Source organism: Pipra filicauda, unplaced genomic scaffold, assembly GCF_003945595.2.
Source record: "Pipra filicauda isolate LSUMZ 115617 unplaced genomic scaffold, ASM394559v2 scaffold202_size1376763_pilon, whole genome shotgun sequence".
NCBI lineage: Eukaryota > Metazoa > Chordata > Aves > Passeriformes > Pipridae > Pipra > Pipra filicauda.
The window spans coordinates 585,520-612,043 of record NW_024104313.1 but is presented as its reverse complement, the minus strand read 5'-3'; the positions used below and the strand labels follow the sequence as shown (position 1 = coordinate 612,043).

Sequence of the window (26,524 nt, the reverse complement as noted above, 5' to 3'; positions counted from 1 at the left end):
TAAGACTTAGTTAGACTCCTAAAATCAACTACTGATATAATTTTAAACCTGCCCGCTATTTTATCTCAGTCCTCAATTAATTTAATTAATTTGATTAATTAATTTAAAATGCTTGCAATTTTAGCTCATTCCTATTTCAGACAAATTGGTAAAACTGGAACCGTTTATCTACTGCAAAACATTTGTTTAAAAATCCCAATCTGAGCTGGTTTACATTCACAGAGACCAGTTTTATCCTCTCTAGTTCCTAGGTCCGTGTGTCCAGTCCAGTTTTGACTTATCTTTACAAGCCAGAACTTGATTTTATCCTACTTTACTACAATTTCTGTGACTCAAATACAACATTATTCTTCTATCTGTGTTCTCATGCTAGATTACAGAGAACAGCAGGCTCCATTCCTTTACTGGGTAACTAACTACCTCTTCTCTCTACTTCCTTGCTCCTGTCTCAGAACACATATGACAGATTTTAAATGGTGAACTACTAGGTAGGTCACAGAATAATAAATCAAGCAAAACCACTGAAGACACTGCACATTCAATTTGTAATGTGTATGTACAACAGCCATTTTCCAAATGCCTGCCTGATAGTTAAGTCAGGTAAAAGCAAAGGATACAGAATTTGATCACAGGATATGAGTCATCCCATAATACTCTAGACATCTAACAAGACAAAACTAATGAAGTTTCAGTTTTAGTTCCATTAGAGTGGAAGAGAATCACATGTTTTCTAACAGTATTTTCTAGCTAGTTCTCCATGATTTGGGATGTAAAGGAAAAAGCAGTTATTCTTCTACTATTGAACCAAGTGCAAGTAATTGATTCATTCTCTGTATAAGAAGCATTTATTTTGCTTTTGCTAGTCCTATGAACTAACATGATCCATATTATTAAAAGTGGAAACATTCTCTAGATTGTTTTATCCACTCCCTGCTGACAGTTGAATTTCATATCAGTCACGAGATCAATGAATTGCAGCACTGCAAGATATGGGCAATAGAAATAATGCACCTTGACTGCAATACATAACTTGTTAATTGTACACTGGAATTCTGGGGTAAACACTTTATTAAAACATCAACATTACGCTACATCTTAAAAAGCCTCACGTTTTTACAGTTTATTTTAGCCCATGTAAAACAGTACCAGAAAAAACCCCCTACAAATCCAAAATGAATTTTGGTCAGCCTGAGAAAGTCTGTCATATTTTAGCAACGAAACAACTTGCTTAGCTACTGAAGCATAATGTGTCAACAAGATGGAATTCCACTTTCTAAAGCCTAGAGTGCCCACTCAATAGAAGAAAGCAATACATGATTACTGCTTAGAGCTCGTGGCGCAATGCTAGCAGCTCAGCTTTTAGCCATAACAGAAAATGTCTGTCTCATTTTCATTCCCCTTGAAAAAACTTCCTATACAATGTTATGAAACACTCCTGCTGTGAGTTGATTTCTTAATTGCAGCAATATCTTCAGCTATTACCTTATCCATGGTGATACCTTTCTGGTGAATTCTCTTAAAAGCAAAAATTTAATGACATATGGAACAAGGACAGATACCTGAAATGTAATAACAAAGAGTAACCCTTCAATTTTGCTACAGGTACTAGATAGCAGCAATCTCCTATTTCCATTTTAGTACTTCGCAAATGACACAAAGGTCTCAAGGTCTCCTCTTTTCTGAATTATTCCTCTGTTTTTTCAAAACCTTGGAGCCTCTTATTTCTGCTTCTGCTTCAACTTTCATTCCAATCTTAAAACTGGGAGAAAAATTGAGACCATTGTGCACACAGCCCTTCTTCATCCATGATGTTTTATCCATCTGATTATAAAATTTAAAAGGCTTTTTTCAGTGCAAGTATCTTCAAAGATTGTCTTGAATTACCACTAGTCGACTATCTTTGTATCTCCAGGTATTTTAAGTGTTGCCTATTTTCTCTTTAAATACATTAAAGATTCTTCTGGTACTACTAATGAAGAAAAAAAGTACATGTCCTGAACCAAACATTTATACCTACATCTTTGTTAGAAAATAAAATAAAATGAGGTTAGTCAGACTTTCAAACATTTTGATCAGGCAATATATATGGAGTAACATTATAAAATCGGACTTGAGGGATAGAAATTGCAGAAAGAAAGTCCATGCTGATGATGACAATGCATTGCATTAAAAATGAACTTCACAATAAAAGACATAACTACCAGATGTGGAAACTGCTTTTCATTTCTAGTGTAGGGTACTCGTACAAACTTTTATGCACTTTCATATATATGAAACAGTTCTGAAACCGTATTTGCAAGCTAGTTCAGATTCCGGGGGTAGTATAGGTGCATTCACATACCACTCCAACTGAGATGTAAAATCCTAAATTAAACAACACTGCTACAGAAGTTTAGAAGGACGAACACAACTGACAAAATCATCATCTGCATTTATCAGAATTAAGTGGTTAGGAACTTGTTGTTTGGAATTTTTATAATTCATATTTGTCTCCTCAAAACAAAAGATTTTCCCTAATTATTTAGGATTGGCCTACATGCATATTACTGGGCTTAACAAAGACACTACTGAAGATGAAACTTGTATGCTAGGAAGTGCATGAATAGGAGATGATGAATCACAAAAAAGAACTTTGCAAACAACAGGAATATATATTGCACTTCTCACGTAACTATTTTAGAGTGCCCTCTATTCTATTATGCTTTCTGAAAAGGCGGACAATTATTAATCCTACAAATATGCTGCAATTGCTTTTGACATGTGCTTCCTTAGCCATAGAAGAAGAATGCAAGAAGAAATCAATGAGAAAAAATTGCTGGGTAGAGTGAAATTGCCTTAGGGATTTTGTTTTATGTAATAAAACAGCCTAGGAATTCTATTTCTAAGCAAGATGTAGTATTTATTCATTTTTCAGGGACCTCTTGTAGTCGGCAGCCTTAAAATTTCACCTGTCTTAGAAGGGAACACATCTTTAGTGAAATCTTGATGTTCTTCAATGCACTATGCTTACAGAACAGTAAATACAGCATAAAGGAGGTGAAATAACCCCAGATTTTGTGCTCCCTTTGCAAGGCTATAAAATTTACTTTTAATACACTGAGTTTGAGTACTCACAGACTGGAGCTTCGGGTTAGGGGATCTGAACGAAGAATGACAAAAACATCAATTATGGCAGCTTATTCCTAAGACCATTTAAAATGCCCCCCAGACCTTAGTATAGCTTAGTGTGCTCTCAAGAGTCAGGTCCCCTAGCAAGGGATTATCAAACAACAGACAATCTCTGGAAATACATTCTTCTTGCTCATGCTAGGAATGAATAAGCTCAAAGGGAAAAGACCAACATAGGTTCTGTCTCCACTATCCATAATCTCCCATCTCACCCCATTCCAAGAGATAGGTCAACTGATATTGCACGCTGCAAAAAATTTATACTGTTGTGGAGCAAAAGGTGGGATGCAGGGGATGCAGTTTCACATTAGTCAGTTATCATCCCACTGAAAGATACTGCTAGGGAACGTTTTGCAAGGCAGCTGAGCTGTATGTAGAGAAACCAAGGCAGACTTCTTAGTAAACAAGTAGTATAGTCCCTTTTGAAGATCTATTCTAATTTGTTTTTAACTCCAAAGTTCTTTAATATGTAGTAAATAATATGGTAGTATAATATAAAACAAGACAAAAATGTTTTATTCATAGAGCTTTTGTACGTCTTGTTTACCACAGCTTTTCCTGTACTCAGTGCAGCTGGTACCATATGTACTGTCTTCTATGCTTTGTTGCTGTTTTCTAGTATTAAATACGTCCAAATTTTATAGCTGAGCAATAGAAGTTAGTAACATAGGTCTGATGCATAGTAATGAAGGTAGAACTGTGCATAATGGTAACACCTTAGTAAATAAATTAATATGTTTATGGCTAATGATAAAAAATATGAAAGACTAGACAAGAGTGAGGTCAGTCAGTGGTACCACAACATGGCTATAAGTGAGGACTATTCATAACCATTGAAAAGATATCTGCATGCTATTTTTCAGTCAAGTTATATCTCTCTTTTTGCTCTATTTTTTGCCTGAAAGCCTGAATAGATAGCAGTGCCTGACTGCAGAGGGTACATATGGGGATTTGGTCATAGTCCTTACCCAGTTTGGGTCTGCCTCCCACAGTTGTGTCTCTGACTAACGCAATATTTATTTATTTTGCTTCAGTCCCTGGTGCCCAGCTTATTCTCTATTTGGTTTCTTCAGCCTCTCCTTTTCTAAAATGGCTGCTGAAAACCCTTTTCATTTACTGTCTTGACTTGCTGCTGAAAACCTGTCCTTCCTCCTTCCCTTGAATCATCTCACCGGCTAATCAAAATCCTCATCTACTTGACAATTGTTAGCTACCCTTATATGCCAATTCAGACCTGAACAATCAATTTGTTCTGTGCAGTAAGCAAATATTTCTCTACAAGGGCTTTTGGGTGAATAACAGACTGTTGATGTTAGGTGTAACTTCTGTTGTTAGTAACATGAACTTTACACAAAGACAGAGGTTCAAATACTGCAAAAGATAACTCTATATAACCAAAATACAGCTTAGAGAATGACACAGATATTCACAGAGAATCTTCAGGTTCCCATTACCTTCCTTATTTCTTTGTTTACTGGCTTCAACAAGGAATGTATCTGTAATCTAAGGCTGTACAGGTGAGTATCACAAGACATCTTTTGCAATCTTTATTTGAATGGACAATAGGGGTGTTCATCTTGTGCCTTTGTTTGAGCTTGTAAATCATTCTGTAAACTCACGAGGGAATGCTGAGCTCAGAAATGGATGTTTCTGGATTCCATAAAAATTTTTGGAAGGCCTTCACACTAAGAAAGGCCAGGTTTTATCTGGGAAAAACGACATCACAGTTTAATAATAGAAAACACTCAAAGTGACTACATAAAACAGAGTAAAAATAAAGAGCTTTCCTAACTGTCTTAGTGTGCTTGCAGGTGGATCTTTACCTTCAGCCAGCTTTATCAACAGCAGCTTACTTCAGTGCTAGGACCCACACCACAAAAGTCTTCTGTGACAAAAACTTCCTTGAGGTTATCATTTGTCAGGGTACAAAGAAAGATTCAAAGGCACATATTTTCACCCTGTTCCATTACAGATTCTGAGGAAGGGCCTTAATCTTACCAAAATTTGGCTTACAGACCAACTTACTGCTTCTCATTTCAGCCTCAGTGAATTGTACCCCATAATGTTCAAGATGTCACATAATTCAAAACAAAGGGTGAAGTTAAACTCAAGGCTGCAGATCTGATCACTAGCAAGCACAGCATAGAATCTGTAAAAGGAAACAGAGCAGTTTGCTAAACTAGGCAATATATCAATCCTTTATGCTATGTACACTTTATTTACAGGGCATTTGAAGATTCAGAATGATGATGAATGAAGCTGCAAAACACAGTATGACTTTCATCACTTAAGGCGGGGAGCAGAATAAAACTTATTTGTGATTTTATCTTTTTTAACCAATCCCTAATAGTGAATTCAGAGGCATTCCTTTTTGTTTATTCAGTCTTGTTCCTTATCACCTTTCCAGATTCTGCTTCAGTTTATAGCCCCATGTCTGCTCAGTGAATTTGGTTAGTACTCTGTTTTACATGCACCACTGCATGGGTAGAGAGGAAGTTTTACCAAGGTTGACAGATGCTAACCTACACGACGAAGAGAAGTTACTGTGACTTCCTAGTTCAGCAAACTACTATTCTTCCGTGGTATTAGTTTGAACAATATCAAAACTGCAATAAAAAGTGCATTTTCCACAAGAAAGACAAGAGAAAGAGCATCATAATATTTTTTCAAATATAGATGTTTTCTCTTCTCTCATAGTCTTCATGGAATTCAGCAGTAGTGCCAACCACAGAAAGAGTCACGTAATACAACCATCAGTTAGTCACTCTGACCTAACATTTAATAGGTTCTTTTATATATAGATTTGTCTCTATGTATATGTGTTTCTTGTAAAGTACTTGCTATTTCTACTGCCAAAAAGTCACCAGTCCCTATGATCTGATCTCTTAGCAAAAACATTGTCAAGTGTCATCTGATTTTAATTTCCAGAAATCCACCATCAGTTGTGCATTCTCCTTGCTTAAAAGTAACTTTTATGAGTAAAAAAGAATATTTTTATATTTCTTTTCATCACGTATCTTAACACGCACAAGCAATGTCACTTCAGTGTCACAAACTGGCTATTCTATCTCTCTCTTTTCTTTTTCTATAAAGAAAATATTAATATGATAATGAATGGTTGCTCAAGATCCTGCTCAGTTTTGCTGAGTGCTAGGAGAAGAAAGTCAAAGTGCATTTGGATTTTCATTTGTACGGTTCAATTTCTTACTGTAACTACTCAGCAACTTTTTAAACCAAATAAAGCAAAGAATTATGGAATGGACATATTCTACATGATGAAGTCATCATTCCTAAGCCATAGTGCTATATTTAAATTGTTTACTGAGCTACAGTATCCCACTCTGGTATCAAGAGCAATTCAGAGTCATTGATGGAAAAGAAGAAATACCAACCACATTTCCCCCCTTACCTTAGCATTGTACAGTATCAATTATTTCCCACACTGCAAGAAGGAAAATGTACATTCTTACCCCACAGCCTATTCCATTGCCTGGTTCACACACAATTTTCTTCAACCCTGGCTCAGGAAGCAAACCGGCTCCACAGCTGGGCGTTGGACACAGCACTCCTCCCATCTGCAGCACACATTCCTCAGCCCCATAGCGCTGGTAGCGGTTGTACTGCAACACAACAGACTGGTGTTAAACTTCCAACAGCACACAAAATAAAACTCAAAAAATTTGAGCTTGACGCTAGTCCACATAATTGAGTCAACTGTCCTAATGTCTCACATTCTAAGTTCAGGTTATTTGTCAAAAGTGTAAAACTTCACAGTGTCGTTAAGTTGGGGTGTTCCTCCACTCCAGCTCACATCATACACATCGTTTTCTGGCTCACAGCTGTCATTTTCATCACCAGAAAATTGCATGAGATATTAAACCCAAGAAAACAGCAGACTGTTTCTGTAAGTAACCTCCAGTACTCTTATATTACTATAAAAAATTACTGTAAACATCATAAAACTAGTCCAACAGATAACTGATAAATGCTGTATACAGAATGAAAAGAACACACGGAAAAACCTTCAAGGATCTATAGCTAGAAGTACAGTGTAATGTTTTAGAGCTAAAGGGCTGTAAAAATTTGCCTAGTCAAACTTATTTTAAAAGTAAGCTGATCATTAGGTTGATGATTAAACAAAATAAGATTATTAAACAAAATAATTCTCTGATATAAATTTATTTCAATGCTACGTATATTTTGGTCTCCCCTGGAAATTTTCTTTTTTTTTTACACTTTTCATCTAATTACATCCTAATACCCTAAAAAGCCATGGAAATGCCTTCATTTTAACAATGGAGACACTGACACACAACAATATTAACATGCTCAGTTTACACTCACTGAAAAAAACGCCGGTTCTAAAATGATTGATGCCACTGCAACAACTTTCCCATGTCTAATTTACCCTGCTTTCACCCAGAGATAAGCTGAGCAAGTACAAATCATGCCGCATCCATGTAAATCACATCCACTCTAGGGTTCTGTGTTGGTGTGGTTCCACACTAGTGGCTATATAACCACTGTAAACCAGGTTTCAGATTTGCCTATAAGTCTGGTCTATTGTGGAGAGAAATAAGTGAAAGCATTTGGTTCTAACAGTCCCAAAGAAAACAGGAAAATCCAAAAGGCCAAAGAGGAAGAGAGTAGGTATGAATTTTCTCTGAGAGAAGACTTTATGGTGTGCTAAAGGAACAAAACAGAGCTTTATGTTAGAGCACTCACAACAGTATTTAGTGCTTCATAAGCTTTTATCCCATAACTGCTTATGAAAATCTTGTTCCCTTTTTTTGGAGGGATAACAAACAAAAAAATTATTTCTCTAATCCACATTCCTCTCCAAAGAAATCCCACAAGGAAAATGGAAGCTTTAGGACCAACACCTCTACACATAGCATACAAAGAAGAATTTTAAATTACGAAGATGGTTCTAATACGTATTTTCTGGGTACATTTAAGAAGATTCTTCTCCAAATGTTGCCATAACATATTTTGTTACATTGGCTTTTTAAAAAAATGATATTAGCATTCTTAAAAGACTATAATATATAGACACAAACCCTTTCATCACAGAAAAACAAATTACCAGACTTAAAGTATCCACCTTTGTTAATTAACAAAAAATCCAAATAAAATTGCTCTCAAAAGAAAGGCAAAATCTAAAAGGAGAAAGAGACTTCAAAATATCACTCAGTGTACAAATGACAGCCAGAAATTCTGAATACAGAATCTTGGATTTGGAAAATAATAATATTTTGAGAAAGGTACAAGATGTGTCTCCTTGAGTGTGGGGGCTCAAGAAGTCAACTGGTGTTTTACTGTGTTATTATTATAGTCGACCCTAGAGAAATGGCATAAATATTTAATGTTGGATGCTCTGAATTTTCAGCAGTTTGTGATCCTTGCACTAAATACCTGCTGAGTGCTCTGAGTCATTCTGATGGCCAGAAATACAGGTAATCACAGGTGCAAAACTTGCTGTTGACCTAATTTTTCTTCAGGGGACAGACTGGACCTGAAGGTTAAGAGCGAACTTTGTGCTGGATGTGGGATTGTTAGCAGGTTCTCATTATGAAGGCAAACACCAGTGACACTGTAGCTGAGATTCTGCCAGCATTTCCATTAAAAATTCTCAGCTAAAAAAAAGATTATGCTTTCCAGCCCTTAACTTAGCATGAAAGGCCATGGAGAGATAGATTCCTCCCATCTCCTCTGTATTTTTTTGGGGATACACAAAAGTGGAAGTTAGGTAAAATGGGAATCAATTTGTCTTGTTAGAGAAAGATACAGAAAGGAAATGCCCAGTTTACCTACTGGCAAGATGGACAAAGCTATCGCATTCTGTCCAACAGATTAGACATTTTATGGCACTTCAGCATAGCACTCATGCCAAATCAGGATGGCACTCTCACCAGTGATTTTCACACTATAAAAGCAAAAAAAAGGTCCAATGTGAAGACAGAAAAGATCCTATTAAATGTATTTGCATATCTTGACATCTAGTTACCAGCTGTTTTCTAACTTCAAAGTCCAGATACAATCATAAGATGTCATTTTCCAATTTCTTTTTTCCTTGTGTCTTGGTAAATTAAAACCCAGCAATGGACTGAAACACACAGTAGCAGAACATACACATTTGCTGCCATAACACAATTATGCACAACAGATGTGGATTTATATCCTTTATTCAGTGGCCCGAAACAAAATTATTCACTTTACACTAAGGGTGCATTATAAAAGGCTTGTAAAGGACCAAAATATTTATTAATAAATTATTAATTATTTGCATATAGTGACAGATTATAGTTATTAGAGGCATTTTTCCTATATACCACAGCCATACATATCACACCAGACTGATGTAATCAATATGCACTAAGCAAGTTATTTTTCAATAGCTCTTAAATGTCTTTGGAGCCCATGATCTACTTCTGATGAAATGTCTGGATAAAATATTTAAGGATATTACACCATTGGTTTGCTTGACTCTCAACTGGAGATCTAAAGTAGGATTCATTTAATTTAGTTTGGATTTCTGCAGTGATGATGCTGTAGTTGCACTGGTTGCATAGACTTTTACAATTAACAGGAGAGAGAGGATGCGATTCTTCTTTTCTCTTTTTGATTTGTACATCAGCATGAGAAGAACTGAGCCCTGAAGTGCCCTGTTCTATTAATAATAATGAGAGATCAGACACCTTGCTAGATAATGACACCGGAAATTAGGTGACTCTCACAATAGCTGCTTCAGTTCCAACAATTCTAATCCTAACTCACCTGGCATAAGCTATTCTTAAAACCAAGGTCTATGTATCTAAACACCTTGGACTATGAACCACCTCACAGAATTTTAGGTCTTCAAAAATTAAACATCTAACCTAAACAATTCATATAGACTCCAAATGAATAAGAAACAAGATCTCAATAAGGGAATTTGTCCTGACTTGCATATGATGTCTATGATAGGTAGGATGAATCACCTTGTGGAAGTGCTATAGTTGAAGCTGAGAAAACTAACTTAGGCTAGATATCTAACATGTAAAGAGCCGTTATTAAAAGATTAATCTAACTCTTCTGTACATTCAAAGTATTTCACAGTATCTATTACTCAATTTTTATCAATATGCCTCCCATTTAGAGATGCACTCATCATGTGCAAAATGGTTTTGCACACTACAAGGAAGAAAAATATCTCCAATTATTTTTAGGAAAACCTCTCACAAAGTATAATATATGGGGAACTTGATGGAACTGGCATTCATGGCACCTGATTTCATTCCTGGCAGCAGCACAGCTTTCCTGTGGCTTTCACATAAGTCACTTAATCTATGCTTCTCATCAGTTACCCATTTGTAAAGAGGAAGAATGATACTTGCTGCTTTCACTGTAATGTTAAGAGGCAAAATCCATTAATAGTCATGAGAACATCAAATACTATGGTAATGAGCAGGATAAAATTACACAGAAATCACCAGCCGTCTGCTGCTGCTAGAAAGCAGCTTTTGAGTAAAGCATGTCAGGCATCTATGTGCTACTGTAATAATGTCCTCAGAAATACAGGTAGGCAAGTAGTTGCTGGATTCACCAAATAACCATATTTTACAATACTTATTTGAAAAAAAAAACAACTTCAAAAATATGATTTATTCTAAATCACTGGTGCTAAGACAGCAAAAGGTATATGAACAAGGTAGTTGTAAAACATTCTGTTTTTTCTCTGAAAACTGCATTCCATTGTGAATCTTCCCCACAATTTGTGAATTGTCCCAGTCAGTCCAAGTCTGTACTTTTCAGGAAATAAAATTTCAAGTGGAAAAAACTCCCAGCTCTACTTATGGTATTTTGACCATATAATGAAGTTCTTTTGTGCAGTCTTTGCCTGTGAAGACTTGTCAGGGCCTTTAGATTATAAATTATAGTATGACACAGACACAGAAACTGGATAATAGTAAGCATTTATTCCTTGTTCTCCACTTTCCAGACTGGAATCGTTTCCCTCAATTCTTAGAAGAGTACTGGGTTTTAAACCAGTGGAAATGCAATTAGTTGATGTTATAAATCAAGGATAATATAATGAAATTATTGGGCTGACACAGGAATAATAGGTTTAACTGTATTGCAGTCTTTTCACTTAGTTTGAGATTCAGATACTAAAACAAAACTGAATTGCACCTGGATGCACAAAACTCCTGCAAAATACACTTTGAGAACACAAAAGTATTTCTCGTCGTGTCAGTTAATTTGCAAATTATGCATTAACATCATGAACTCATAGAATGATTTGGGTTGGAAGAGACCGTAAAAGATCATCTGTCCCAACTCCTCTGCCACAGCACACATGCCTTGAGCTACTTTAATTTTGCTTTTACCCTTTGGGTATCATTTTCTTTATTTACCTTTTTCCTCTTCACACCTAAAAGCATCTGCTGATTAGTAGCCTCGCAGAGAACTTTGGGCAAAAATTTAACAGTAGATGTAAAGCCAAAATTTCTAATCTCTGAAATGTAATTCAATTACTTGTTTCTTTTAACTGCATATAACAGTCTCAGAGGAAAGAAAATCTACTTTCTGTAGTCAGATTGTTTTTACTGCTCCTATAAATCAAATAACCATCTGTGTGTTTCAAAATTAGATTGTGGAGGCTATTAGTCCATAATGTAGACTAAGCACTTTATTTATACGTATTACACACATACAAAAACTCCAAGAATTAGTTCTGTAATGTAATTAGGCAACTTACAGTACAAAACCCTTAGTATCCCTTGGACTAGTAAAAATTCTTACAGAAGTGTCACCTAAAATATGGATTAAAAACTGATGGACTGACATGGCTCTCCATGGAGCATCCTTAATTTATTTTTACTGAGTTACTGGGCTCCTTTGCTGGCCAGTGCTCAGATTGGAAGACCAAGTTCAGAGCATCAGCTCCTTCTTATTCCCACAGGAGCACCACAAAGGACACCAGAAAGAGAATCACCTCTAAAGGCCTGGAATTTGCTTGACTGGAGAGTCATGGAAAATTCAGTAAGAAGAAAATATTTTGATAAGAAACTCCTAACTGGACCAATGCACCACAATTCACAGACAAAATTAAACTGGAGTAAAGAAGGGGGAAAAAAAAAAAAAGAAAGACTGCAGCTTGCAGAATGATATGAAGGTAAGCACAGGGTGAGGAGTATGAAAATAGAAAATACAGAAGAGAGGACACTGGGGCAGGTTGTATTGGAAATCAAACTGAATATATGAGAGGTAACATGATGCTGTGAAGAAAGTGGACTTAGCACTGTATTTACAAATCACTTGTGGTCTTCCAGCAGGTATTTGAGGGATCAGTCTGAACAGACTGAATGCTAGAGATAAACATTCAGCTACTTCTTACCCTTGTGGAGCTCAAATCCACATTCCTCTTCCCCCTACAAGTAACAACCATCAAGGCTGTAACTGATGCAAGGAATCTCTTCAGCTGATGTTGTTGCAAATTGTGGAACTGAGATTCACTGCAGTAGATACCGGCTCCCAGGAATTCCAGTTCTCAGGTCACAAAAATGAATACAAGCATATTCCATGAAAGCAGATCAAAGCAATCCGAGGGATGGAAGAAGCCCTAACTTCCATATGCACCTGAGATCCTGAACATTGGGGTTCAAATCTTCCCTCTGAATTTAGTAAAAGCTGGGTGGAAGAGAAATTTGAGTCCTACTAAAAATGACATATTTTTTGGTTTTGACAGAAAAAATATCCTTTAAATTAGTTTTGATCACAAGTACCTTCTGTTTTCATTCTCTTAATTCTTTATTTTAGCTGTTGAACCAAAAATAAATTACTTTTACTTGTCTAGTGCATGGACAGCAACTTAAAAAAAGTGTAAGAAAGTAGAGATATCCTTCTTATGACAAGAACTAAAAGAATAAAGTTCTAATAATCCAGGAGAGACAAAACTGAGGAACTCACATGGATCCCAATTACTTTTGAAGTCAGGGAAAAAACTGGTTAGGAGACATTCAAGGCAGCTCTAACATAGGAAGAAAAGAGAGGCATATCAGTAGTCATATAAAATTGTAAGACTGTAAAATTTGTTTTGTAGTTCCAGCTACAAAAAAAAGGTGGTGTGCAGTGGATTCCTGTGGCTGGGTTTTGGTAGCGGGGGCTGGCTACAGGGATGGTTTCTGTTAGAAGCTGCTAGAACCTTCCCTTGTCTGGTGGAGCCAATGCCAGCCGGCTCCAGGACAGACTTCCTGCCGCGGGCCAAGGCCAAGCCAATTAGGAGTAACAGTAACGCCTCTGTGATAACATATTTAAGAACAGAAGGTTGTTGTGCAGAAAGAATTCCAGCCAGGGAAGAGCGGAGTGAGAACATGTGAACAACAAAGTAGACACCAAGGTCAGTGCAGAAGGAGGGGCAGGAGGTGCTCCAGGCACCGGAGCTGTGGCCCCTGCAGTCCGTGGTGCAGACCATGGTGGAGCAGCTGTGCCCCTGCAGCCCATGAAGGACCATCGGGGTGCAGAGACCCACCTGCAGCCCATGGAGGAGTCCATGCTGGAGCAGGTGGATGCATGAAGGAGGCTGTGACCCCATGGGAGGCCCAAGAAGGAGCAGGGTCCTGCTGGAGACCTGCAGCCCATGGAGAGAGAAGCCCACGCTGGAGCAGGTTTTTTCCTGGTAGGACTTGTGGACCCTGTGGGGGACCCACGTTGGTACAGCTCATTCATGAAGGACTGCACCCCATGGAGGAGTGACCCTCAGGACAGCAGTTTGGGAAGAACTGTTGCCTGAGGGATGGACTCACACCCGACAGGTCCATGAAGGACTGTCTCCTGTGGGAGGGACCCCAGTGGGAGCAGGGGAAGGACTCCTCTCCCTAAGAAGTGGCAGAAACAACAACTGACTGTAACCCCCATTCCCTGTTCCCTTGCACGGCTGGGAGGGAGGAGGGAGAACATGGAAGGAAGGAGGATGGGGAGAAGGTGTTTTTAAGATTATTTTATTTCTCACTCTTTTGCTTCTATCCTATTAGTAATAAATTTAAGTAATATCCCCACTTTGAGTCTGTTTTGCCTGTGAAGGTGATCAGTAAGTGACCTCTCCCAGCTCTTCTATCAACTCATGAATCCTTCACTGTTTTTTTTTTCTCTCCTCTGTCCAGTTGCAGAGGGGAATGAGAGAGTGGCTTTGGTGGGTACCTGGCATCCAGCCAGAGTCAACTCACTACATAGTGTAAAGAGGATCAAGAGTTCAATGCAGTAGCTCAGTTTTAGAGAGAGAATGATGCGTTGGTGATGACAGCTCCAAAAGGTGAGCCAAATGAAATGGAGAGAAATCAGATAATCAGAAAAGTGGAAGAAACTGAGAGATATGTGTAGGTATCGCTCAATATTGAGTAGTAGCTGAAGCCAGGGTATTGGGCGGGAAGCAGCAGAGCTGTAAGGAAGTCTACTTGTGAAAACACAGGTTTGAGAATACTAACAAAATAGCTCTGTTTTAGTAATTACGAACTGGAGAAATTATTCAGTGAAAATCTACTCTGTTCTTTAACTGATGTGAATTATTGAGATATAGCTTATATTTTCTCCAAGTGTAGTTATCAAAAAATCTTGACCCACAAATGCTTCAGAAGCATTTTGTTGATCATATTTGACAGTTTCCTGCACTAAACTCAGCTAATTAATTAGAATTGTCACATGACATTACTTTTGCCTGAATGAGTAAATATATATCAATTACTTTAAGACTGACTTTATATTAATATTCTGTAGCACACACTTGAAAAAAAATTCCTCTAGCAAATATTGCAAGCATAAAAAATAATCAACCTTGTCACACACACATATTGTGTACAAAATCTGTCAAAACCTCTATTAATGTTAAATGATCTCTGTCCACACTGTGTGCTCTTAATACTGACTTTTCATATCTCCTAAAGTTACAGCTCACAGCAAAAACTAGCGCAAGCTGACATCACCATTGAAAAGCATCTTCAATGTGCATCTGCAGATTTCCAAAACAGGATATTCCTTTGCATAAGTTTTCCCCAGCTAGCAAGGAAATGGGTGAGGGGCTGAGGAAGTGTCCCCGTTCAGGCTTGCTCAGATTCCAGGGATATAAACGCTCACGCTACTAAGGAAAAAGTGAGCAGTGATATGAGTTGCAGTAGCAGCTGATAGGAGAAATCTGTTAAAATTGATCATTGCCCTGTCAAAATATCAAGGAACTGGCCGATACATTCTGCAAAGTTGTCAGAGCAGATGATATAGCAGAGAAGTGCAGCTATACATTACTTAGCAGCTTCTTTTCCTGCCACTAGCACGTCATCTGCTTCATCTGTGCTGTGACCTGTTGGGGGCACTCAGGTAACAGCAGCAAATTGCTTGCTCCTGTGTTATTGGTTTTCTCTTCCATCCTTCAGATACAGCTGCTATTTTATTCATGAATTGCAATATTACATTTAAACAATTAAACAAGATTTTTTTTTTTAATCACTTTGGGGGCAAGAGAGAAGTTTCTCAGGGAGTCATTAGGGAGACTCCGTAGTAGTCCACTGTAAGTCATCTTGCTATGTTGATATATTGTAGTGTTTAGGTTTGAATTAAGGTGTTCTCTCTGCTGTCTCTGCTGTCTCTGGCATTGGCTTGTTGAATTACCTGCCTTCCACTGCATTTGGACAGAGCCCATATTTAGTGCATCTTTAGCATATTTTTGTAAGCAGTTTGTACTATCCGTGCTTGTAGAACCATTTACATTTACTTGCAGAGACAGTCAGCCTGACAGGGCAAATGGCTACTGCAGGAGACTAACTTTCTTACATTGTGCTATTTCTCAGTAGCTTCTGACTTAATAAATCTTTCATCCCAATCCTGAGTATATCTCAGTTACTTATGAAATCAAGCAGTTAGCCAGTAGGTTGGGCTGCATTCATTATGCTGTGGGGAAAAAGAGGGATTACGAACAGTGAGATCAAATTGCAAGAGAAAGCTCAGCAGACCTATGGGCAATTAGAAAGGTTCAGGCTTTACCCTTCCTGGGACTGCATATCCAGCAGACTGTCTCTGTCTTGTACAGACCTTTATGGACTGTGAGAGTCTGTAAAAAGGGGGTCCAAAAGAAAGCAGTTAAAGCTGCTTCTGGAGATTTTTCCTAGCTCAGACTCTCTGGCACCTTCTCAAAGGGTCAAGTATCAAGTGGCATAGCAATCTGTTGCTAAATCTATTTGTGTTGCATATTAATTTCTCTGGAAGCTGGTTTTATGTGGTAAGTTAGGTATCCATAATGTGTATCATGTACCAGGGAAGCTTGTACTCTTCTACTTCACCACACAGACTATGATTATGTCTTCCTATAAAACCATCTTTTCGCCACCAACTAAACCTTAAAAGATAGACTTTCCAGCTGGAATGCTTTTTCCTGTGACATACATTCCCTCAGGGAACAGAAGACATGAAAACTTTACGTGTCCAGGAGACTACCAAGAAGTTTGACTATTAGAAAAAGTGTTTTATTACTACACAACTCCTTTTAGGAAATATTAATCAGCAACGCTTCACACTTCTAGTTAAACATATAGCCTTTTTTCCTCAGCATTAGTTTTCCATCAATGCTTACATTTATATGATCCTGAAAGCCACTCAAAACCTTTCTCTCCTAATGACAACAAGAAACATTTTATATGATCAGCATATACAGGAAACAAATACTCAGTGAACAAAAGGTAGAGACCAGCAATTTGTTGCTTGGTCTTAATTTGACTGAAATGTGGTTGATAAAGGTAAGAGAGTTGATGAAGCAGACTAAGGTATTTATCTTGCTGCTGTCTGGCATTTCAATTAATTATCTAGTGTGATGCAAAATTGACACGCCATATATTAAGGGTATGAAAATTTAGCTATCTGGCATGTCTAAAATATAACTGTAAATGCCCAATAATTATTAAGCAGATGTGTTTCCAAAAAGGTCCTTAAGGTTTTTATTCGTGGCCTTATGCCATCTAAAATTTTTATCAGTGACTTGGAAGAAAAGTAAGAACATAGAACATCAGTGATAAAGCTTGTAACAGTTTGAGAAGATGAAGTAACGGATATGTAACATGGATCATTGAGTTCATGGAGTTCGTGCTGCAGGACTATCTGAACTGCTGGCAAACTGGGTTTAAGCAAACAAATTACTTTTCAGCACAGTCACATGTAAAGTTATTTTTCTAGGAACACATTATTGCCCACAATGGCACAGAGTGAGATTTCTGTCTGGGAAGCAGAGTGATGGCTTCTGAGCTGAATCTGAGCTATGCCCACATATGTCCAAAAGCACTAAGACACCTCTTAGGCGAACAAATAGAAATCTCTAGAAGAGAAATTATATTTCTTATTGGGCAGCCACTGGTTTGACTGGAACCCACAAGTTCCAGTGGGAATTTCCACTTTAAACCCAAAGATTCCTTCCTTCTGTCTGAAACATATTTAGCTGACAGTCTGACTGACAAACAGAATCCCTTTTGTGTTTAAGCAATTTTTTTTAGTCCTGTTCCAGGGCTATGGTGGTTTATTCTGAGCTGCATTCATAGGTTGAGGTAACATTTTATTATGATGATCACCTATTGCCTTGTGACAGACAAAGGGAACTGGAAATGCAAAGGACACTGAGGAATGGGAGATATCCAACATAGGAAGCATGCTGGTGGTGGGACAGTGGTGGAAGAAAAGAAGCTGGGAATTTTTTGTCTTTCACTACTGAGAGGTATAATAGGATCTAAAGTCTGCAAGTGATTTGTAAACAAAGAATGGATGTTTTTCTAGGCAATATACTCCAGTTTAAACAAGAATTAATCCAAGAAAGTCATGTAATGTGTATTCTAAAGGAGATCAGAACAGATTATCACAATAGTACATTCTGCTTTTATATTGTGGCCTTAAACACATAAGCACTTTAAAAATATATCAAGATTGGACATGAAGCAGGAATATGTCCCTATTATTCTTTGGCTGTTGCTTGGAGTGGAAGAAAATAAATGATGTTTTATAATACTGAAGTTGTAAGCAGTCTGAATAAAATAGTGTTTAATTATATTTTTTTCTATCTAGTATGCATGATAACAGAAAAAGACACACTTCAGATCTTTTTAAAAAGCAAATATCTAATTAAATAAATATAAGAAATAAATGGATAGTCATGCGAATAAGGATTTTGCCTGAAATTCCTTTCTTTCTTCATTTATATGTATTTTCATTTTTTTTAATCTTGGTTTCTGCACTAACTTACTTCCTGACTGTCAAAGTGTGTGCTAACTTCAAACAAAATCTACTGTGGTATTCAGTAGACTCATTATAACAATGCTTTTGTAGGGACAGAATATAATAATTCAAGCCTCATGGCAATGGTCACTACTTGCAAAGTCCATCAATTAAAATATGTTGCTCTGTCAGTGGTCATTAGTCAGGCTAAGGTCTACAACTCCAGAGCTTTGCCAGTGGAGCTGTCAAGTCTGTCTGGTTCAGCCCTCTCTCTCATACTTGCAGTCTCTTGGTTTAGCTGTTCCTTACTTTTCCTTCAAATTTCTCCTTTTGTCCCACTCCTCCTACTCTGCTTAGCTTCACCTCCTCATGCAGCTCATAAAGTGCAGATATTCCTTTATTTACCAAGCAAGTTTCCATATTTGGTCATTCCCTTCCAGTCCTTGGTCGCAGCTCCTTGTCATACCCTTATCCTTATCATTCTGGTTTCTATTCCTAGATTCTTCCATGAGCCAACCCCATCTCTTAGTCTAACCAGACTTCATCATACTGTGCCCTCCATTTTTCAGGTAGCTCTAACCAGTGTCTGGGCCCCACCAATTCTGGTCATAACTTCTCTTATTTCCTCTTCCCAAGTCTTCCATCTCACCAGATTCCTGCTGGAAGTATCAACTTTGACCTAGCCTGTTTTTTGTCTTTTTTTCTTCCAATTCTTTTCAGATAGACCCTCCCAAACTGCCCTTCATGCTGCCTTCTTACAGAGGAAAAGTCGAGTCCCTGAGAAACCTGGCTTGTGACTCTCTATAAAAACTGATGTGGGGGGCTGGTGGAGGAAAATTGGAAGTCTAGAAAACGTTAACAGCAGCCCTTACTGTAATAAAAAAGGGAAAGGAGAAGCAACATGGTGTTCTAGACAATATAATCTCATCTAAAAACTAAGAAATAAGGTTTTGAATTGACATCTCAGGAGTTGTTCCTACCTCTGTCATAGCCCTCATACAACCTTGTGCAAGTCCCTTGGTTCATTAAAAGACATGGATATTCTCATGTACAACACACTAATGCTGAGCTTTCAGCCACTAGGTCCCTAGCACCTGCAGCTCTATCTCAGGCAGTCAGGCTTTATAACTAGTACCTTAGAAGGGATACTTCAGAGGCAAAGACAATTTGAACTTCAGAAGCATCAAGCATTTGAAAATTCAGCTTGTGTCTCAGAATTTAAGACCATTTCTTAGTATCTCTGTATGTGAATTTCATTATTGACAAAATAACAACTGACCACCCTGTGTTTTAAAGCATACTTAATTTATGCAAATGTCCCTCTACAGAAATAGTTTTCTGAGTGCAAAGCACAGCTATAATTATGAGAAGCACTCTTTTAAAAGAGAGAAAAGACCACAGAAAGAGATGGATAATATCATGAGTAGCTGTAAGTGCCAATCCCTTAGTCAGACTGTTTGTCTATCTGCTGCTTTAGAGAGTCTGTTTACTGCTGTAGTCAAAAGCTGAAAAACTGTGGCAGGTAGCAGATGTACCAATTAATAACCTGTCAAGGCTGACGGACAGAATGAAAAAAAAACCAACTCTCACATAGAACTCCTGTGTGGTTTTTTCCCCACATTTCAGGTCATTGGGGGTCATGAGATACACTCTGTCTCCCTGGAGAGAGATGAAACTGTCTCATTAGCGACTATCTTTCATGACATTAAGATGCTGCCTTTCAGATGCTAACTCACCTGTTCTTCTCCCAGAATTCTGAAGTGATGAAGCTCTTTAATCAAGGAATCTGGACAGCCAGCTGTTGGAAAGAAACAAAAACAAGCATTTTAGAGCTTTCTGTCAGTGCAGTTTCGGCACAAGACACATACACGAAGAGAGGATAGAACATACAGATTACTTCAGATAAAGAAGATTAGAAAGATTAGCCATGGTTCTGCAGGCACCAGAATGCTGAAAGCCCTCTATCAAATAATCCTTCCACATTTCTGAGTGTGCTACCAAGAACACTTAGAAAGGTTATATTCCGAATATTTTAGCCCTTTTCCCAAAGGACTACAAACAAAAGCAAGATGAAAAGGGCAGCACTGTCTGCGAGATACTGCCAACCCTTAGTGTAAGCCAGAAAGCCTGTTAAAAGAGGATCTCACATCAAAACACTTGAGCTGCCCAAAGCTGAATTCTGATTCACATACCAGGTTTGGACTCATTTCTAAGCATAATATAGGCTTCCCCTGATTCCCTGAAGGATTTCAGAGGCCCCACAGATCACTTTAATTTTGGCTGTCATAAATATAAACCATTTCACATATATGTAGTTGTTATCCACACATGTTAATACGCAAACCAAGTACACAGGCGGGGGGAATGATTTGCCAGAACTTTGCAGTGAGATTAATGTTCAGTCACTACAGACTTTCACATCTGTACCAGCCAATAAGAAAGAATATGTCTTGCTATCTGCCATGCACTTTATTGACCTGTTCAGACTCTGGTTATCTTCCTGATGATGAAATCCAAGGCTGTTGTACACCACTTTCGTACATTACCAGACTAATTTCTGACAAGGGATGAAAGTGCAGACTGTGAAAGCAATCTGGGCTTTATTCTTTTTACCATAAATTGAAGCATCTGCTGTTGAAGAGAGAAAATTACTTATAAGGAATTAAAAGCATAGTTCTCTGCAGAACATGGGAACTATGATCTTTAACAACCTGCTTTTCTGCTGATGCAACTACAAATAGCTACTTGTCAGTCTTAATGACTGCCATTAAAAGGATACAAATTAATTTGGCCATGTCAGGAAATCTCCGTCAGCACTGTGGCTTTACTCAGAGCCAATGAGACATGGTCTACACTCACAACTTCTGTTGGCATACCTGTCTTATGGATATAGAAGGAAAAGCCTTTGCACTTGAAAGTAACAACTAAAAAGGCAAAAAACATGCTACAGACACAATTATATTAGTACAAGTCTTGTACCGGTATAACTTTTCCTACTTAGGGAAGAGAGTTAAATGATATTCAAATCAGCTTCTTGCTGGTAAATGTTTTATCTCCATTTAGAGGAGGTACAGTTGGAGAACGTACCATCTACACAATTTCATCAGCAAACCCTCACAAAAGTAGACAAGTTTTAAGGTGGCCCAGTGTTAAGCATATAGTAAGAATTTTCTTTTAACAACTTCTCTTATTAAATATTAAGATTTCTTCGCATTCAATAAAATCTATGATATTCTTATAGGTTTCTTTTCACCCATCTCTTCCCTCCTCTTGCATACAAGGATATTCACATATTTGAATGTGTGAGTTTTAGCTCTAAGTGATTCTTTGTTAATGCATCTTTATTCTCCTCAACCTGTAGGACCACAACACATGTATCACCTTTAATTTTCTCTTATTATTTTCTCCATGCTTAGGCTCTCAGTGTTTATTCTGTTTCTTGTTCTAATGCACTTAAAGTTGTCCTTGCTACTCCTACAACAGAATCACTGCTGCACAGCATTTTTCTGTCCTTTTCACTGGGATTTACATCTCCATCTTCCAACTCATCCAAACCGCGAATGTATCAACTCTGTCTCACTAACTTCTTGACCTGAGGCCTGACTTGCAGTTCAGAGCTGTTTTCTTCTCTGTGTTTCAAATTAGAATTTAATGTCTAAAACTTGATGTTTTCCTTATGAGGGTGGTGAATCATGGGAACAGGTTGCCCAGAGAAGTGGTGGGTGCCCCATCTCTGCAAACATTCAAGGTCAGGTTGGACAGAGCTCTTCGCAACCTGATCTAATTGAAGATTGCAGGGGGACTGGATTAGATGACCTTTAAATGCCCCCTCCAACTCAAACTATTCTATGATGCTATGAAAAACATGCATGTTCAAGTGTTACTAGTCATCCACTGCTGCATCCTCTTCCCAGTACAATATTTTGTATAGTCTGTTTTTCAGAGACTTGCCTGATTTAGTTTTCAATCTTTTCAGAGTTCAGACTTTCACTGGATCCTGCTTAGCTGATTATACAACAGATCCTAAAGTTACTAGCAAAGGAGAGAGAGCTTAAAAACTGTGTTACTGTCGGCATGATGCTTTCCAGCAATGAGTTCAGAAATGTCAAATGTATGCAATATTGAATCATACTGACACATCTTAACAGTCTGCTGTCTGTAAGAAGTACTTTCAGATTGTCACATTTCAGCAGCAATAATTTCAAGAAAAAAAAATCTTCCTTTTCTTTTCTTTTTTTTTTTTTTTTTTTTTTGTATTCCTGAATGTATTTCTGATGCTTACCATGCTTACCATTTCTACTTTAATTTCTCCTGTTCTGTAAGTGGACCTTTGTAAAACATGGCATAACACTGTAATCTATTTTTACCACGTACCTGTGAATTTTGAAAAAGTCCTAGATTATGTTAAATTCCTGCACTCTGACTAGAGACAAAGGTAATGGACAAATGACCATCCCATAAATAAAAAGTAAAGAGATTAAAACAAATACCTATTCTGCTAAAAACATTAAGAACTATTTGTCATCTCACCCATGAAATTGTCCATATATCCATCAACATATTCCTGTATATGAAAACACATGTGGTAACTTGAAAATTATTATTAGTTAAGCACAGCACCCGACGGGTTCACTGGCAAACCGTACACACCAAACATCTACAGAAAAATGTATTTATAAATCTCTAATGTGCAGCTAGCACATGCCAAATGACATAAATAATCTGCACTTTACAGATTTCTATTTTGTATAGAATGCTTTGAGGATCAGTTTTTATGCCCTCTGTAGTACAGAACCCCTTATAATCAGTGGTCTCAACAATTACTGAAACTTTCCATTTCCCTCTTTCAAAATATTACTTGAAAAGTGCAAGCCTTCATGAAATTTCCACAGACATAAACCGAACTGGAATATTAAATAAATCAATCAATAATTACACATAAGAGTGTTAAAAGGAAACGATGCAAAAGCATGGACAATTGCCTTTAATCAGAAGCCAAAACTCAGGATTGAGGACATCTGCAGACTGATAAAATGGTAGCTAAATTGTTTATTAGTTCCCTCTTTCAACTCACATTCAAACCTATGTGTTTCATATGTTCTCAGCTACGATGACTGTTTCAGGTTTCTGCTAACTGTGAAGTCAGAGCAAGATGTAAGAAATATAAAATTGATGCAAGTATTTAATATTTTTATACCACTTTTTCCTCTGTCATAGCTCCATTGACCTCAAAGCAATCAGATCCATAAAACTAATGTGATGTCTTAGGAATGAGCCTGAGTCTAAGCAGGAAGCTGAATTATGAAGGGCTGATATCCAGTTCAAAGCACCAGCAGCTTTATAAACTCACAACAAGTAATTTCTTTGCCTCTATTTAAGTATTTATTACTTATATTAAATTTAAGCATATTATTTGCTTCTAAATGTTAATCATACCCCAGATTACTTGTTTGAATAATTTTGTTCTTGCTTGATTCCCATATTGATTTACTATTTAACTCCAAATGCTGCACTTAGGAATGAAAGGTATATTTAAAGTTACAGAAATTCGCAACTGTAAATTTACAATTTATGTTCTAGTATTCTCTTCATAAAGATACTTTTAATCTGTTCATGAGAGAATATATATCTCAAAGAGAAGAATAAAGAACCAAATTTGGGAAGGACAGTTTAATGCCTCCTAACATCATAAATTCCTTGATTTCAACTGCTCTGAACAAACATTTTCAGCTACACATATAATTAAACTATGATTCTAACTACCATCAATTTAATTACCCAAATCTTCACATATTTTTTTCTCAGACAGAATTAGCTTCTGGTTTTGTTTTTGCTTAAAATTGTCACTTTGTATGGAGAACTTATGTTCTCCAGAGAGAAGGCAATTGAAAAATTAAATCAACCCTTTAATCTTGCATAAATTGGCACAATGCAAGCAAAAAAATGACTGCTGATACAAATACGGCCAACTGAGAACTAACACAAGTGTCAGGGCCCTGGTGGTACCACCAGCCCTGACTTTCCCAACCTAGGACCCCATGTCAGCCCCTGAGTCACCCTCCTGCACCAGGATTCATTTCCAGCTCCCCACAGCCCTCCCCTCCCCAGCCATGGGCACCAGGGAGGTGCCGAATGTCTGGGGTGGGGTTGTCCTGTTACTCCTGTCTGCCTGCACTGGATGGAGGCACCCTGGCTGAATTTTAGCCTCAGAGAATCATAGAAAATCATAAAATTGGACTTGATGATCCTCGTGGGTCCCTTCCAGCTTAGCATATTTTGTGAAAATGTCTTCACTGACCATAGTTACAAACATATATATTCCCATTGCAGGATTCTGTGCTACATATTTTACCATACGTTTGCAGCATTATTTTATGATTTTAATTTTAAATTTCATCTTTCCCAAAATGGTATAGTTGGGTGAGATTCAATTCAATGCATTTAAGCATCAAAATGTTGGCTGTATGAATCTAATATCTTGCACGCTTCCTTATCTATTCTTCTATATCTAATAGGGCATGCTTCCTTTTTAGTCAATTGAAGGAATATACACCTTCACAGGGTAATTCCCATGATTAAGACAAGCACAAAAAAAAGTATACACTTATCTCCATTAACTGAGTAGTCTAAGGTGATTTGGCAAGATTTACACAAGTAACTTTTAGACTTTTAAAGTTATATTATTTGAATTTCACCCAACAGCTCCAATCCCAATCACTTCCACACGTTTAACTTTGAGCATGTAAATTTTGCCTCATATTTAGCTTCATGCAAACTGAGCATTTACATTATGGACACAGTACAACTTCCATTTCTCTCACTTAGAATTTATGTCCATATCAACACTTCTTAATTCTGAAAAATACATCCTTTTGTGGGCTCTGAACATAACCATGTATGAATATCCATCAGTGTCCTTCAAAGGATATCTTTTCATAGTGCTAATTGCTAAACCAAGCTTGCAACTGGAAAATGTCTCAAATACTTGAGAATAACCACTTCATGCTTAGAAAATTAATGGGTGTGTTGTCTTTTTTCTTTCTTTTCCCTGACTTGAGTATAGATATGAAAAATGTTCCATATTCAAAAAACATAAGCCTAAAAATCTGGAAATGCAGCACTTTAATGGCAGGACTTGTAATATAGCAACGATTTTACATATATATATATATGTATATGTATATATATATATATGCACGCTGGCCTGCCATGCATGCACGGCAAGGAATGGTGGCAAGGGAATCCAGGGGAATCCTGCAGTTCAGAGGTGTTTATTATAGCAGGTATCCATCCAGAGCAGAGCTAACCTCTAGCTACAGTGGGACACAGTGTTTGGGACTCCATATGCAAGGTACAAGTTACTCAACACAGCACAAACCAGACCACTCTGTTGAGCGAGCAGGAATGGCAGGAAGAGCACAGCCCTTCACTGTGTATAACAGTGGGAATGAAAACGTGGTAAAAAGATAGAGTCAGGCTAGACTTTTACACAAAACTTAACAGGTTTAAAATGCCATAATTAGTGTGAGTTAATTTGTTACATCATTTTCCCAGTCTCTTCCAACCTGTTCAGCTAATTGGAATACTGTTGTAAAAATCCACGCCTTCCTGCTGTGTTTCTTCCAGTAAAAAGCAATCCTGTATTGGTGACAGGGCAGTCATTCTTACGGGAACTGAAATGATTTAAAAGTATGAAGTGACTTCACTGTGCTTGTGTTAATTAAATATTTGGGTGTTTCAGGTGACCTTTTCTCATTTTTGATGTTATGTGAACGTGAACAAAACTAAGGAGCGTGTCTGGAATGCATAAATATTTTCTTGAAAAGAGAAAAAGATATGAATATCAAGTATGTAATTTACAGAATATAAGCACATAAACCTATCATGCACTGCTTGTGCACTGTGAAAAGATGTAAAAGTATTTTCTCACAGATCCTACAGAAGGGTATTACTATAGCAATTTTCACAGTTTTTTTACAACACTCATGAGCAATACTTATGTAAATAGTAAATTATTGAGGGTTTTTTTTCTCTGTTGCTACCTAGATAATTTGCTAATGTAGACAAACTTAAAACTTCATTAATTTGTAGATTTGTAGTTACAGATATCTTCCTCTGTATAAAAATCTTTAATTTT

At 37.4% G+C, this 26,524-nt stretch overlaps 1 protein-coding gene across 1 annotated transcript in view; it reads right to left on the bottom strand.

Annotated features, from left to right (window-relative positions):
• Positions 1 to 26,524, bottom strand: part of PRKN (parkin RBR E3 ubiquitin protein ligase) — a 710,634-nt gene that overhangs the window by 107,534 nt on the left and 576,576 nt on the right. The window contains exons 9-10 of the mRNA XM_039380803.1: positions 20,124 to 20,185; positions 6,639 to 6,788 (exon numbers count right to left, since the gene is read on the bottom strand). Coding sequence (XP_039236737.1) covers positions 6,639 to 6,788; positions 20,124 to 20,185 — 212 coding nt within the window. The remainder of the gene's footprint in view (positions 1 to 6,638; positions 6,789 to 20,123; positions 20,186 to 26,524) is intronic.